Source organism: Aedes albopictus, chromosome 2 (assembly GCF_035046485.1).
Source record: "Aedes albopictus strain Foshan chromosome 2, AalbF5, whole genome shotgun sequence".
NCBI lineage: Eukaryota > Metazoa > Arthropoda > Insecta > Diptera > Culicidae > Aedes > Aedes albopictus.
The window spans coordinates 10,692,420-10,705,756 of NC_085137.1; the positions used below are offsets into that span (position 1 = coordinate 10,692,420).

The 13,337-nt window shown below is 44.6% G+C and overlaps 1 protein-coding gene across 3 annotated transcripts in view; it reads left to right on the forward strand.

Annotated features, from left to right (window-relative positions):
- LOC109398355 (solute carrier family 7 member 14) overlaps positions 1 to 13,337 on the forward strand; it is a 62,588-nt gene that overhangs the window by 27,637 nt on the left and 21,614 nt on the right. For all 3 annotated transcript variants that reach the window (XM_062849143.1, XM_062849144.1, XM_062849145.1), the window contains exons 3-7: positions 10,213 to 10,376; positions 10,464 to 10,658; positions 10,944 to 11,170; positions 11,242 to 11,396; positions 11,465 to 11,853. In XM_062849143.1, coding sequence (XP_062705127.1) covers positions 10,213 to 10,376; positions 10,464 to 10,658; positions 10,944 to 11,170; positions 11,242 to 11,396; positions 11,465 to 11,853 — 1,130 coding nt within the window. The remainder of the gene's footprint in view (positions 1 to 10,212; positions 10,377 to 10,463; positions 10,659 to 10,943; positions 11,171 to 11,241; positions 11,397 to 11,464; positions 11,854 to 13,337) is intronic.

A 13,337-nucleotide genomic window follows, 5' to 3' on the forward strand; every position in this document is an offset into this window, starting at 1 on the left:
TAGATGTCCACTCTTCCCGGGAAGGGAATTTCGTGGAAAATGTCCTATACGGAAAATTACAAGCAATTGTAAGATCACTTGGAGCAAGAACAATTTTGTCCCAATTCATTAAAAGTGAAAACAACGAGGTGTGTGTTGATGTGCGGTTCACAGGAGTTTCCTCTAGTAGTCCGAGTACCCGTAACCGGTAAGTGCAAGAAAGTGCTTCTTGTTTGAGATGAATGTGTAGTGGGGCAACGTCAAAGAGAACTTCGAGCGCTGCCGTAGGAGTTGAAGAGAACGCTCCAGACATCGCCATTAAGCACATCCTTTGGAGATGGCCTAATTTTGATTGGACCGTTCTCACTTCGCCCTTCTGCCACCACACAAGACATCCATAAGCCAAAATTGGACGAACAACAGTTGTGTAAATCCATTTGATATACTTGGGTTTTAGACCCCAAGTTGTACCAAAGGTTCGCCGGCATTGCCCGAAGGCCATACAAGCTTTCTTGATTCTGAACTCAATGTGAGGTGTCCAGGAAAGCTTGGAATCAAGAATGACTCCAACGTACTTTACCTGTTCAGTCACATCGATTTCAGAATCAAAGAGACGCAAAGGTCGAACGCCATTACGGTTTCGCCTTTCCGTGAAAAGAACAATAGATGTTTTACTCGGATTAACCGAAAGGCCATATTGGCGACACCAACCCTCAACTACCTGAAGGGCGCTTTGCATCAGGTCGAAAAGGGTGCTGATGCACATACCAACTAACAATGTTAGGTAGTCGTCGGCAAAACCATAAGTAGGAAAACCGCTATTATTGAGTTGGCTCAATAGCGTATCTGCTACGAGATTCCACAAAAGCGGTGATAAGACTCCCTCTTGGGGGCATCCACAAACACTCAATTTCCTTATCCATGCTTGACGCAATGTCGAGAAGAGATGTCAGTTTTTGAGCATTTGGTGAATGCAATTGGAAATCATTGGAGATATACCATGACCCCGTGCGGCTTCCAATATGGCATCGAAAGGCACGTTGTCAAAGGCACCCTCAATATCTAAGAAAACACCCAAACAAGATTGCTTTTGAGCGAATGCCTTCTCGATATCGTAAACAACTTTGTGTAAAAGAGTCACAGTGGACTTACCAGATTGGTAGGCATGTTGGTTCACATGAAGAGGCACGTTGGCCAGATGAACATCACGGATGTGATGATCCACTAAGCATTTCAGAAGAAACGAGGTCAAACTGATAGGTCTGAAACTCTTTGCTACTTCATACGACGCACGACCCACTTTCGGAATAAACTTTACAGTAATATCCCGCCAGGATTTAGGAATATACCCTGTAGCAAAACTGCAAACAAGTATTTTTTTCAAAACATGTTTGAAATAATCAAATCCCTTCTGAAGCAAAATAGGATAAACCCCATCTGCCTCAGGAGATTTGAATGGAGCAAAGCTTTTTAGTGCCCACATAATCGATTCTACAGTTATGATACTCCGAGCCGAAGCCAGAGAGTCATAACTGCAAGAAAAGACATCAGGTTCATCCGAAGATTGAATATCCACGAATCCAGGGAAGTGTGTACTGAATAAACATTCCAAAACTTCCTCATCAGAGGAAGTGAAATCACCATTTGGCAAACGAAGTTCGTTCACTTCAAAATCCTTAGACTTTGCAAGGATTTTGTTCAACCGACTGACTTCACTCAAACTAAAAACATTTGTACAAAGGTTTTTCCAGCGATCCCGTTCAGCAGACTGAAGAGCTTTCTGGTAGGCCTTGCGAGCCGACTTGAATGCCTCCGATCCAGCCGAACGTCGTCTGTTCCAACTCTTTCTACATTGTTTCCTGAGCTTCGCCAGATCAGAGTTCCACCAAGGGGTTCCTCTTGTGATCTTCAGAGACCGAAGAGGGCACCTCGAATCTTGCTAATTACGAGATAGCTATCTGGGTCGATGTTTGGACCCCTAAAAGCTCTAACATCAATGACATCCGAAAAGTGTCGGCCATCTTCCAGCACATGGTCATTGATCAATTTGCTTGCAAACTTTCCCGTTTGAGTGTCTTCAGGTGTACTTGTAAATATATTTGCGTGCAAAGTAGGAGCTACTAATTACCATCCTCCTGGCAACAGCAAAGTTGACCTATCCCAGGCCATTCCCAGATAACCAATTTGCATGTATAAACAAGTTCATGTCCGTGTTATGCATACTTTTATGCGGTAAAGTTAGATCGCATAAGATGCAGCTAAAGTACCTTATGCATACAAAAGTGGATTGTGGCGCTAAAACGTGCATTGGCGAGACAATAATAACGCTATATGACTCGTTGCGATGTACAGCGTGCAAGATTGCAACGTAGTATAGCATCTTATGCGACTTAAAGATATTAAAAAAAAAACAGTTCTGGTCACCTTACTGTTGAACTAATGGCCTTTGGATTTTCGAGCCACACTTAACACTAAGCACCAAACACTACTTTTGAAATAAGCTTCTTAATTATAATCATGACAATTATCAATGCATTCTAACCCACCTCAATGTTTATTGAAATGCGCTTGGTTTGCTTGTGCTGTGCGTGTTCGGGAGGCTATCTGAATAAAAAAAACGTCAAAGTTTGACTTCCTGCACAGTTTGCACTAACCCACTCTGGCTAACGCGAGCCATTGTTGAGTATCAGGCACATAAAACAAGAAAAAAAAAATGTATGTAACTTACTGTATAATCAAAATCATGGCTGTCCACTTTCTTGATGCTTTTTGGACCTGTTGGACATACCTCTTTCATTGTTATCACACACCAAATCGCATTATGTCAACAGAAACGATTCTAGCTTATGCGAGGTTGTACGATTTCATTCGTACACCAATGCGAGTTAAACTGACATAGTAAGAAAAGTATCAAATGAAGTCGTATAATCATCACAGTACGTAATTTTGCGACTTCATTGCTAGTTTGCTCGCATGCTTTTGTTTGTCCATTAAAGACCACCCGAAATCTTTTTTCCCTTCTAAACCATAAATGAAAATCTGCAATCAGACACCCTAATAACAAGGATAGGGTAGTGTGGGGCTGAGGCCATTTTCTACTACAATAGTAAAAGCCAGGACTACTCTCTTCTCGACCCACTAAACACATTCCTATGGTCGCCAAACCTTACGTCTCTCCGGAACCACCAAGAAGGTGCTTCAGAGAGGGGCTAGTGTACATCGCGCCCTCAAGCCTACAGCAACGCACATCGATGACTCGCTTTGGAGAGTCCATCACGGTAGCATGCCAGCTTCCCGAGTGGTCCTCACCACTCCCTTTGTCCAAACTGCTTAGTAGACATCAAGAACAGATGCCCCTTCAGGCCCTATCAGATGCATCAGAAGGTTGCAGACAGCAGGGTCTCCACATGCCCCGGCCCTTACCGGGGACTCCTGTCCAACCGCGGGCTCGGATCCAACCCAGTAGTCTGACGCCACGCTAGATCTAATCTAATCTAATCGAATCTAATCTAATCTAACACATACGCAGCCAGTACAAGAAAGCATCCTGGAAAATAATCGGGTTAGATTACGCCCGATTACTTTTCTTGTCAGTATTGATGCTTGCAGCATATCAGAGATATGACACAAGCGTCAAAGCGGCCAGGCCTACTGCGTAGCGTTTACCGCAAAGATGATTCTTTGAAATGTTTCGAATTCATTGCATTTTTCTTTAACTTCGAACCACTTCATGAATCTACAGGGAAGGAAGGATGCGTGGACATACCGTACCAAACGCTCCGATATATAAGAAATCCAACACATTGGCACACTGAAAATAATTGGCACAAGTGAAGATGTGCTCAGCGACTCCCCCTTGAAGAAATCATATTGTTGTATGTATATAATAATGAAAATAAAAAAGCAAAACATGTATCATGAAACATTCTCACCAAATTTGAATAATGCATCGTTGGATCCGCTAAGGGGAGGGGGAGGGGTTGATTTTTTTTGCTTCAGTGATGTCCAGTTGCTAAATCTTGATGATTGGTTTCATTTTGGGTCGAAAAATTCACTACTTTTGATAAGACTTGTGTGCAGTATTTCAGCATTTGTTATAGAAATTCTCTTGATGGAACACGTTTTTTCACATTTAACTCAAAACCCACTCGAATTTCACGAATAATACAGCTGGTAGACTACTACAAATCGCCTCAACAACGGAATACAACTATAGCCCGGCACTTGGGCGTTTTAGATTGCGAAACGTGTAGTCTTGCGTACGGCGGACACATGAACACTCAAATTTCCAATTCATTTTTCACTAAAAAAAAACAGCCACCGGAACGTCACACAATTTCCCGAAGGAACCGTATAAAGCATTTCACATTTTTTCCTTGCTCTCTTCATATTTTTCTTCATGGCGACCAAGCGGCGTTCAGCGAACTTGCGCGACAAAAATTTCACCAACTCACAAAACTTCCCGCTCGTCGCGACCACACTCGATCCACTCCCGCTCGAGCCTGGATCGGCGCACCGGAAGGACGACATTTTGACGATACTTTCCGCAATAATCAAGAAAGTTCTTGACCGATTCCTGTCAGACACTTTCCACAGTCCCAGTAGTCTGACGCCACGCTAGACGTTAAAAACGCCTTTAATAGTGTTGCTGGGTAGCCATAGAGAGCGCCATAACTCGCTTAGGAGTCCCGGATAGCCTACGTCGTATTCTGGGAAGCTACTTCCAGAATAGCAAGGATCAATCATGGACCCGGTACTGTGGAACGCGGCATATGACGGCGTATTGAGGCTAGCACTACCACCGGGTGTAAAGTTGGTTGGCTTTACTGACGACATTACCCTGGTGGTATACGGTTGAAGAGGTGGAATTGACGGCAGCGCATGCGATAGACATAGTGGAAGGCTGGATAAGGTCGAGCCAACTGACACTCGCACACCACAAGACGGAGGAGGTGGTGGTGAACAACTGCAAGTCTGCACAACAGGCAGTGGTCAGCACGGGCCACAGTGGTCCAGATTTGAAAATACCTGGCAAAAATTGCCAAATCATAGTAGCCTGCTAGTTTTAGCCTAAATGAATGTATTAGAACATGATTTAGCGCTCAATTTCATTTTAAAGGCATTTTCAGTTTTTATTGATTTCTGATATACACAAGAACTTACAAATAAACTTTTGAAAGCAATTGTATTACTTATATCAATAGACTTTTGTACTGCTTGAACTTGTTTGTGTTCTTTATTAAAAATTCAGCACTTTTTCCATCAGCAGCTAGTCAGTGCTGTAACAAGATACAAAATCAATTTTCCCAATTTTTTTAAATGCCAGTTAGTGCTCCTGGTATTATGGATGAATGCTCAATATACTGTATCCCATATAAGACATGTTCAAAAATTTAGTTTTTGCCAGCTTTTCTCAAAATTGGACCTCTGTACGGGCGGGTGGTCGATCGAACCTTGTCGCTCACTGAAGCTACTTGGAGTCATGGTCGATAACAAGTTGAACTTCAGTTGTCATGTCGAATATGCTTGTAAGAGGGCGAGCGTGGCGGTTACGGCATTATCTAGGATGATGTCAAACAGTTCGGCAGTTATCTCAAGTAAGCGAAAGCTGCTCGCGTCAGTAGCGGTGTCCATACTACGGTATGGCGCCGCCGCATGGCCGAACGCGCTTAAAGTGAAGAGGAATGTTGACAGACTAGAGAGCACACGTAGGCTAATGTGGCCCGTGCATACCGGACCGTCTCGAAAGACGCGGTATGCGTGCTAGCGGGCATGCGACTAGTGCTGGCCGAGGATGTTGAGTGCTACGAAGAAAGAGGTGCGCGACGAAACGCCAGTGAAATGGCAGATAGTCTGCGACTCTTCGACCAAGGGTAGATGGACACACAGGCTCATACTGAGTGTGTCCCGGTGGACGTGTAGGCCCCATGGCGAAGTGAACTTTCACCTGACACAATTCCTGTCGAGCCATGGGTGCTTTAGGTGGTACTTGCACAGGTTCGGGCATGCAGGTTCGCCCTCACGTCCGGAGTGTGCAAATAGGGCGAAAACGGCGGAACATATGCTCTTCGAATACCAGCGCTTCGCGGAGCAGAGGTCGAGCATGTGGGAGGTATGCGGTAGGGATACTACTGCCGATAACATAGTAGAGAGGATGTGTACAGGGGGTTGACGAGTGGAACGCCGCCGTGTCGGCCACGGTATCCACAATCGTACCTCCAGAGGAAATGGCGGGCCGACCAACAGTTAATCGAGTAGACCCCATAGAGAATGAGGTTTTTCTAAAGTGTTGCCAACCAACAGATTTCCTCATTCTATAAATAGTAGTTTACGCAACAAGGTGCAGAATGAAGATTTTTACAGCACGAGTCGTACATTTATCCAACGAGGCTTGCCGTGTTGGATAATTACGACGAGTGCTGTAAAAATCGAGTTCTGCACCGAGTTGCGTACAACGTTTTTTGCACCTTCATAAACTACCACTTGAGGATAGTTTTTAATTAAACTTTTTCATCAGACTGCACGCTGATGTTGATAGCCATGATTAAGGAAGTCTGATCATAGCAGGTTACACTGTGCAGTTGTCACAATTTTTCAAACCTGCGTCCAGAAAGCATCAATAAGTTGATCAAAACTGAAAACAGTGCTGTAATGGTTCATTACGCAACGCAAATCAGTGCTGTAATGAACCATTACAGCACTGTTAATTTGGTGTGGAAAAGTAGGCCTTTTCCTGTCAGATTTGCGTGAGGTAAAATGGCCTATTACGATGAGAAGTTGCAAAAAAACTTATTCGCTGTAAGGGTCGATCTCGACCGCAGGGCACCGGTTTGAATTGTTTATCTTATACTAGCTGTCCCGGTAATCGTCGTACTGCCTGCCTACTGTGTTTTTGATATACAGCTCTATAGGGACGTCCCCCGCAAAGTTATCTGTACGGGAGCCCCCCCGTTCCAGAGACCGGAGACGTCTCAGACCAAGCTAAGAACCTTCCCCGGCCCCAGAATAATTCACATACAAAATTTCACACTGATCGGTTCAGTAGTTTCCGAATGCATAAAGGTCAGACAGACAGACAGAAATTCATTTTTATATACATATAGATAGATACATAGATATTTGTGTTTTATACCAAATATTACTCTTTTATCTCCCAAAATACCATTTCCTGGAATGACACACTTGCCGGAATGAACGATCTCTTGGAATAGGATTTTGTTTATTTTAACATAGTACGAAACATTGCCTTCTTTCCGTGAAATGACTTGAGGGCAGGAGAGCGACACTAGTTTTGCCATGCCAAAAAAAAGCTGAAAAAAGCCCAAAAAAGTCGCTAAAACCCGCAAAAGATTTGCGGGTTTCACCGGTTTTTTTTTCGACTTTTTTCGGCCTTTTTTTGGGTTTTCGGCTTGGCAAAACTAGTGTCGCTCCCCCCGCTTAAAAGGACAACGTTCCGGGAAATGACATTCCATGAAGTATTATTTCGGAAAATGTGATATCACTAGCACAATAGGAATTGAAAGATTTATTATCGAGTATAGTGCACCTTCAAATCAACAAAAAATCATTCATTTCATCAACAAAGTTTAGGGTTTTGCTTCCTGTGCTGTTCAACAACTTGAAGCAGATATTTTTGCTGAGCCGGGTCTCGAGTCGACTTATTGTTGAAGTCTGATATTAGTTTCACCCCACGTTCAGCCACATCATTCACCATCATTAAAGATGCCGCACATTGTTGGGCCTCCAAATGTGATCCATCGTTTCTCCATTCCACCGCCGGTTTTCGCATGAACTTGGTTGACATCTCCATGATGTCAAAAAAAAAAAAATCTTGCGTCTCGGAAGTGATGATCGTAGAAAGTTGATCACTATACACTACAGGAAGTGAATAAAAAAAATCAAAGGGGCTACATTCTCAATAGTGTTGGCAGATCGCTTACGCTGAGGGTTTACTACTTGAACATACATCTACATACCTCGCACTATAATGATTGAAAGAAATTTCATTCGTGATGTTTTATTTTTATTGGCAGATAAGGAAGGAGTGTTTTCAATTATATCTTTGAATATGTACAATTACCTACTTCCAAGGTAGCTGCAATGTAGTACATATTTATGCCACACGTAGTACAAAAACGTGAACTTTGAGATATGATTTACTATTTTCGCTATAACTTCGCTGTGTTAAGTACTAGAGCTTTGATGTCTTCGACAAACTTTCATATTTTTTCATGTTCTACACCATTGCCGAAAACGCCAAAGCTCTAGGATGCGAAATAAAAAAGTTTGAATCGCAGCGCCACCTATGCGGTGAAATTTCGAACTTATGTCCAAATGCAATTCAAAAAGCATGTAAATCCAAACAACTTTGCTGAAGACACCAAATTGATAAAATGCATCCACAAAGTGCTATAGCAGTTTATAATTGATCCAGCGGGCAGTGATGGCAGAAAAAATCATTTTCAGCATATATTTCGATATACCTTACTTTGGAGCATAATAACTTTTTTTGTGAGCATTTTAGCACCCTGCTGTCCTCGGCAAAGTTGTAAGGTATATCATGAACTATACTTTAACGGGTTTAGTATTATGACTTTGGTTAAATTAGTAGATGAAATAGGATAAATACAAAAAAGCACGTTTTCCCATACGAATTTCCATACAAATTTCAATCGCGATGCGCAAAACGTAGGCGTAACCGATCCCTCTCAAATTTTAGCCAGTTGTTAGGGACCCCAAATGGACTCTAAAAAACCTTGATCTGACAAAAATGTTCCGATGACCCACCCTAGTGTAGATACTTTTGGAAGCAACCATGACCTGAAAGGACCTGTGTCAGGTGAAATGTAACTTCCCCATGGCGCCTATTAATCCAACTATCTACCCTCGGTATCAACCTATTGGTCCACCTTCCTTTGGTGGAACTGTCCCACGCGCGCTGCCATTTGACCATAGAGGCCATCCTGGTAGTCCTGCGTATGCCTCTTGCGCCGCGCATTTCGAAGCACTCCATGTCCTCACTGATAAGGATGCTGATAGGTGATGACGCAGAGAGCGTCGTGTGACACGGTACGGTACGCGCTCGCAACCAGCAGGCACATAAGTCTGTAAGTAGTTTCCAGCTTCCGTCAGTAGCATTTAGCACTCAACGCAGTGCCCCACGCCGGGCCGTCATACCTTAATATGGATGTAGCGAGTAGCGACACTAGCCAGAAGCTTACGCTTACTGGCGTACACCGCAGAGCTATTGGACATCATCCGGGACAGTGCCGCAATAGCTGTGGAGGCTCTTTTACAGACATAATTGACGTGGCTATCGAAGGTAAGCTTATCGTCGATCATCACACCCAAGTGTTTGACGGAGCGCTTTGACAGGATAGTGCACTCACCTACACTGATCTCCGTCTGCTGCTCCGACTTCCGGTTGTTAACAACTGTCACTTCAGTCTTGTGGTGAGCCACCTCCAGTTTCCAGGACCGCATCCACGTATCCACAACCTTGATCGAGTGGTTGGTAGTCAACTTCACCTCCTCGATCGTTTCACCGTAGACTTTGAGCGTAATGTCGTCGGCAAATCCGATAATCTTCATTCCCACTGGGTACTCTAACCTCAACACCTCGTCGTACATGACATTCCATAACACCGGACCGAAGATGGAACCTTGAGGGAATCCTGAGGTTATGTGAAAGCACTTCCGACCCACCTCCGTGTCGTAGACTAGTACACGATTTTGAAAGTAACTTCCGAGAATCTTGTACAGGTACTCCGGTATCCCCAGACGCAAGAGCGCATCGGCAATAGCAGACCAGCTGGCGCTATTAAGCGCATTCCTTACATCCAGAGTCACTACTTCACAGTAGCCAATCCCCCTTCTCTTAGGATCGAGTGCTTTCTCGGCGGGTTTGTCCATTTTCGCCCGCCTCGGTGAACCTCAACATTCTATTGAGGATGATCTTTTCGAGCACCTTCCCCGTCGTGTCAATCAAGCATATTGGTCTATATGCCGACGAGTCTCTGGGTGGTTTCCCCGCCTTTGGCAATAGAACCAGGCTATGCTTCTTCCAAGCATCTGGGAAAACTCTCTCGTCCAGGCATTTCTGAACCTGAACATCTCATACGGTTTAAATGACAGACGACGGAGATCTAGGAAAGCACGTTGTGGGCGTGTCTATTTGATACAGATGGTTCAATTCTAACATGCCACACTTTTCTGCTCCATTTCCTATTTCAGGGTCCAGCCGTCATGGTCCGTTGGAAGCGCCATTGCCAGCGGGACCGGTGGCCGTTGGGCGCTGGGAGTCATCATCCTGACGCAACTGATAGCCTACAACGAAACGGGGGGTCCCGGCATGATGATAAGCATGACCATCGCAGCCGTGTTTGCTGTGTTCTCGGGTTCGTATACTTGGCATTCATCTGCTTCACTCTACAGCTTCGCTTCTTGTTCCGAAAGTTTTGAAAGAAACTTTATCATTTCGACAGGTGTGTGCAAGGCCAGCGTCAAATCACTGCAGATGTACTACATTCGGACCACCCACCGGACGGATTTCCTCTGTTTGTTCCTCGCCAAGTGGATGGATATCCTGGCGCTGTTTTCGGCATGTGCTGTTCTCGTCAGGACGCTGAGCTCGTCGCTCGATGCCATGACCGGTGGTCTGGCAAGGATGTATATTTTGGGTAGGTTTCAAGCATTGACGGCTTGAATTGCAAGAAAACTATTTTAACCCTAAAAGGGAAACCTTCATGGCCTCAGTTTCGTCACCTCGCTGAGTGTGTTCCATTAAAGACGAGCTCTGAAAGGCGGCTGGGGTCCAAATGGACCCCAGGTATCCCTTTTAGGGTTAAATATAGATATGATATCAGAACAACCATAAATGTATTTAAAACATGAAGTTTTGTTCGTCACTGTAAGATAGGTAAATGAGTGTTGTACAAGATGCTAATTTTAATTTATTCTCACAGGTCGCAACTCGCCGGCAAATGAACCGTGGCCGGACGTGATCGGGGTGGTGGTGATTTTCCTCCTCACCGGGATGTTCATGCTGGGACTGGAAAATACGAAAATCTTCAGCTTCCTGATGGTGTCCGGAGTGGTGGTGTTTGCCACGGTAATTAGTGTCGTCGCTGGTTTGCGCGGAAACTTTGAGCTGTTCGCCAGCGAGGCCATTCTTCCGAAGGGAGTCGTGGGTGTGAGTTTTTCGGTGACTTTTAACGGATCAGAACTTAATTCTCCCTCTCTCTCTCTTCATTCTTTTGGCAGCTTCTTTCCGGCACGGCGCTGTCGTGCTTCGGCTTCTCGAACGACCTTCTCAACGGCAATTACTGCAAACGACTGTTGGGATTTGCTGTTGTTTTGGGGGTGTTGTTATCAAACGAGCTAATTGGTGCGTGCCTAACAGCGGTGATAAAATTTAGGTAATTCCTTCTGAGAATTGGTTATCAAACTGCTTAATTGATATCTATTTCCCCTCTTCTATTCCTAGTACCACCCACGAGTACGAAGCCGTCCCGGTCTTGGCCATCCTGGAGAACAAAGACTTTCACAAAGCGATTCCGGCGGTGGCCTGCCTGCTGGTGTTGACTTGCTCCGGGGCACTCCTGGAGTTGTTCCCGGAAATGTTCTATCAGATTGTTCAGTTGACCACTTCGGATTGGAAGATCCTGGCCAAACAGATCGGCTACGAGAACAGGGACAGCGGAAGTCCGATCCTGGCGGTGTTCACCGGGGGCAGCTTGTGTGCGATGTTGGCCTTCGCTTGTCCGATGGAGAACCTGATGTACATTTTGGCGGCTAGTCATTTGATGGCGGTTGTGCTGAGGGCGTTCTACTTGCTGTATATTCCACTAAGGCCGCAGTACATGGAGCAGCAGAGTAAGTACTTTAGCATGGGCCTAGCCAAAGGGAGGCAGGTTGGATTATTTTAAAAACTCCTCCAAGAATTCCTCCAGGAACTCTATCAACTTTAGGAATTCCTTCTGGATTTTTTTTTTCAGAAATTGCTCCAGAATTCAATCCAGGTCTTCCTCTAGGAACTGTTTAGTGATTTCCTTAGGAATTCCTTTTGTGATTGCTTCCGGGATTCCTCCTGAGGTTTCCCCAGGATTTCCAGAGATTCCTCCAGGAACAGCCATAGGGATTCCTTTAGGAGTTCCTCCATGAACTCTTCTAAGGACTCCGTCAGGATTTCTCCAAGAATTTTATTCAGATTTTTTTTTCAGTACTTCCTCCAGGAATTTCTTCAGAAACTTCTCCAGGGTTTCCTTTGAGAATTCCTTCTGGGATTTCTTCAGAAATTCTTCCTGGGATTCCTCCAGCAATTCCTCCAATTTCTTCCAGTAGTTCCTCTAGAGATTTCTCCAAGAATTCCTATAGACCTCAAAGAATTCCACAAGGAATACCTACGGGAATTCCTCCACCTTCAAAAAATTTCTCCAGGGGTTTTTGTAGGGATTTCTCCAGGAATTCCTCCTAGGCTCCTCCAGGAATTCCTCCGTGAATTTACTCAGGGATTCCGCCAGGATTTCTTCTAGAGATTCTTTCAGGAATTCCTGTAGACATTCCTCAAGGAGTTCCTTAAGGAATATCTCCGGAAATTCCTCCAGGGCTTTCTTCAGGAATTCCTCCATGGATTCTTCTTGACATTGTTTCAGCAATTCTTCAAGATATTCCTCCCGGAATTTCTCCAGGCATTTTTCTAGAGATTCCTCCAGGGATTCCTCCAAGGGCTCCTCCAGGAATTCTCCTAGAGATTTCTTCAGGCATTCATCTTGGGAATCCTCTTGAGATTGCTGTAGGGATTGCTCCAGGCATTTCTCCAGACATTCTTCTAGGAATTTCTCCAGGAATTCTTTCAGGGGTTTCCCTAGGGATTAATGAACGAATGCCGCCAGGCATTTCTCCAAGATTTCATCTAAGAATTCCCCAAAAACCTCCTCTAAGAATTTCTCCAAGAATTCCTCCAGGCATTTCTCCAGGCATTCTTCCAGGAATTCCTCCAGGAATTCTTCCAGGGATTACTCTAGAGATTCCTTCAGGCATTCCTCTAGGGAATCCTCTAGGGATTGCTGTAGGGATTGCTCCAAGCATTTCTCCAGGCATTCTTCCAGGAATTCCTCCAGGGATTTCCCTAGGGATTAATCAACGAATTCCGCCAGGCATTTCTCCAAGATTTCATCTAAGAATTCCCCAAATACCTCCACTAAGAATTTCTCCAAGAATTCCTTCAGGAATTACCCAAGGAATTCCTCCACGAATTTCTCCAGGAATTCCATCAGAAGATCTACAGCAATTTCTTCAGGAATTTCTCGGGGAATTCTCCTGGCAATCCTTCCGGGAATCCTTCAGAAACTCTCCCA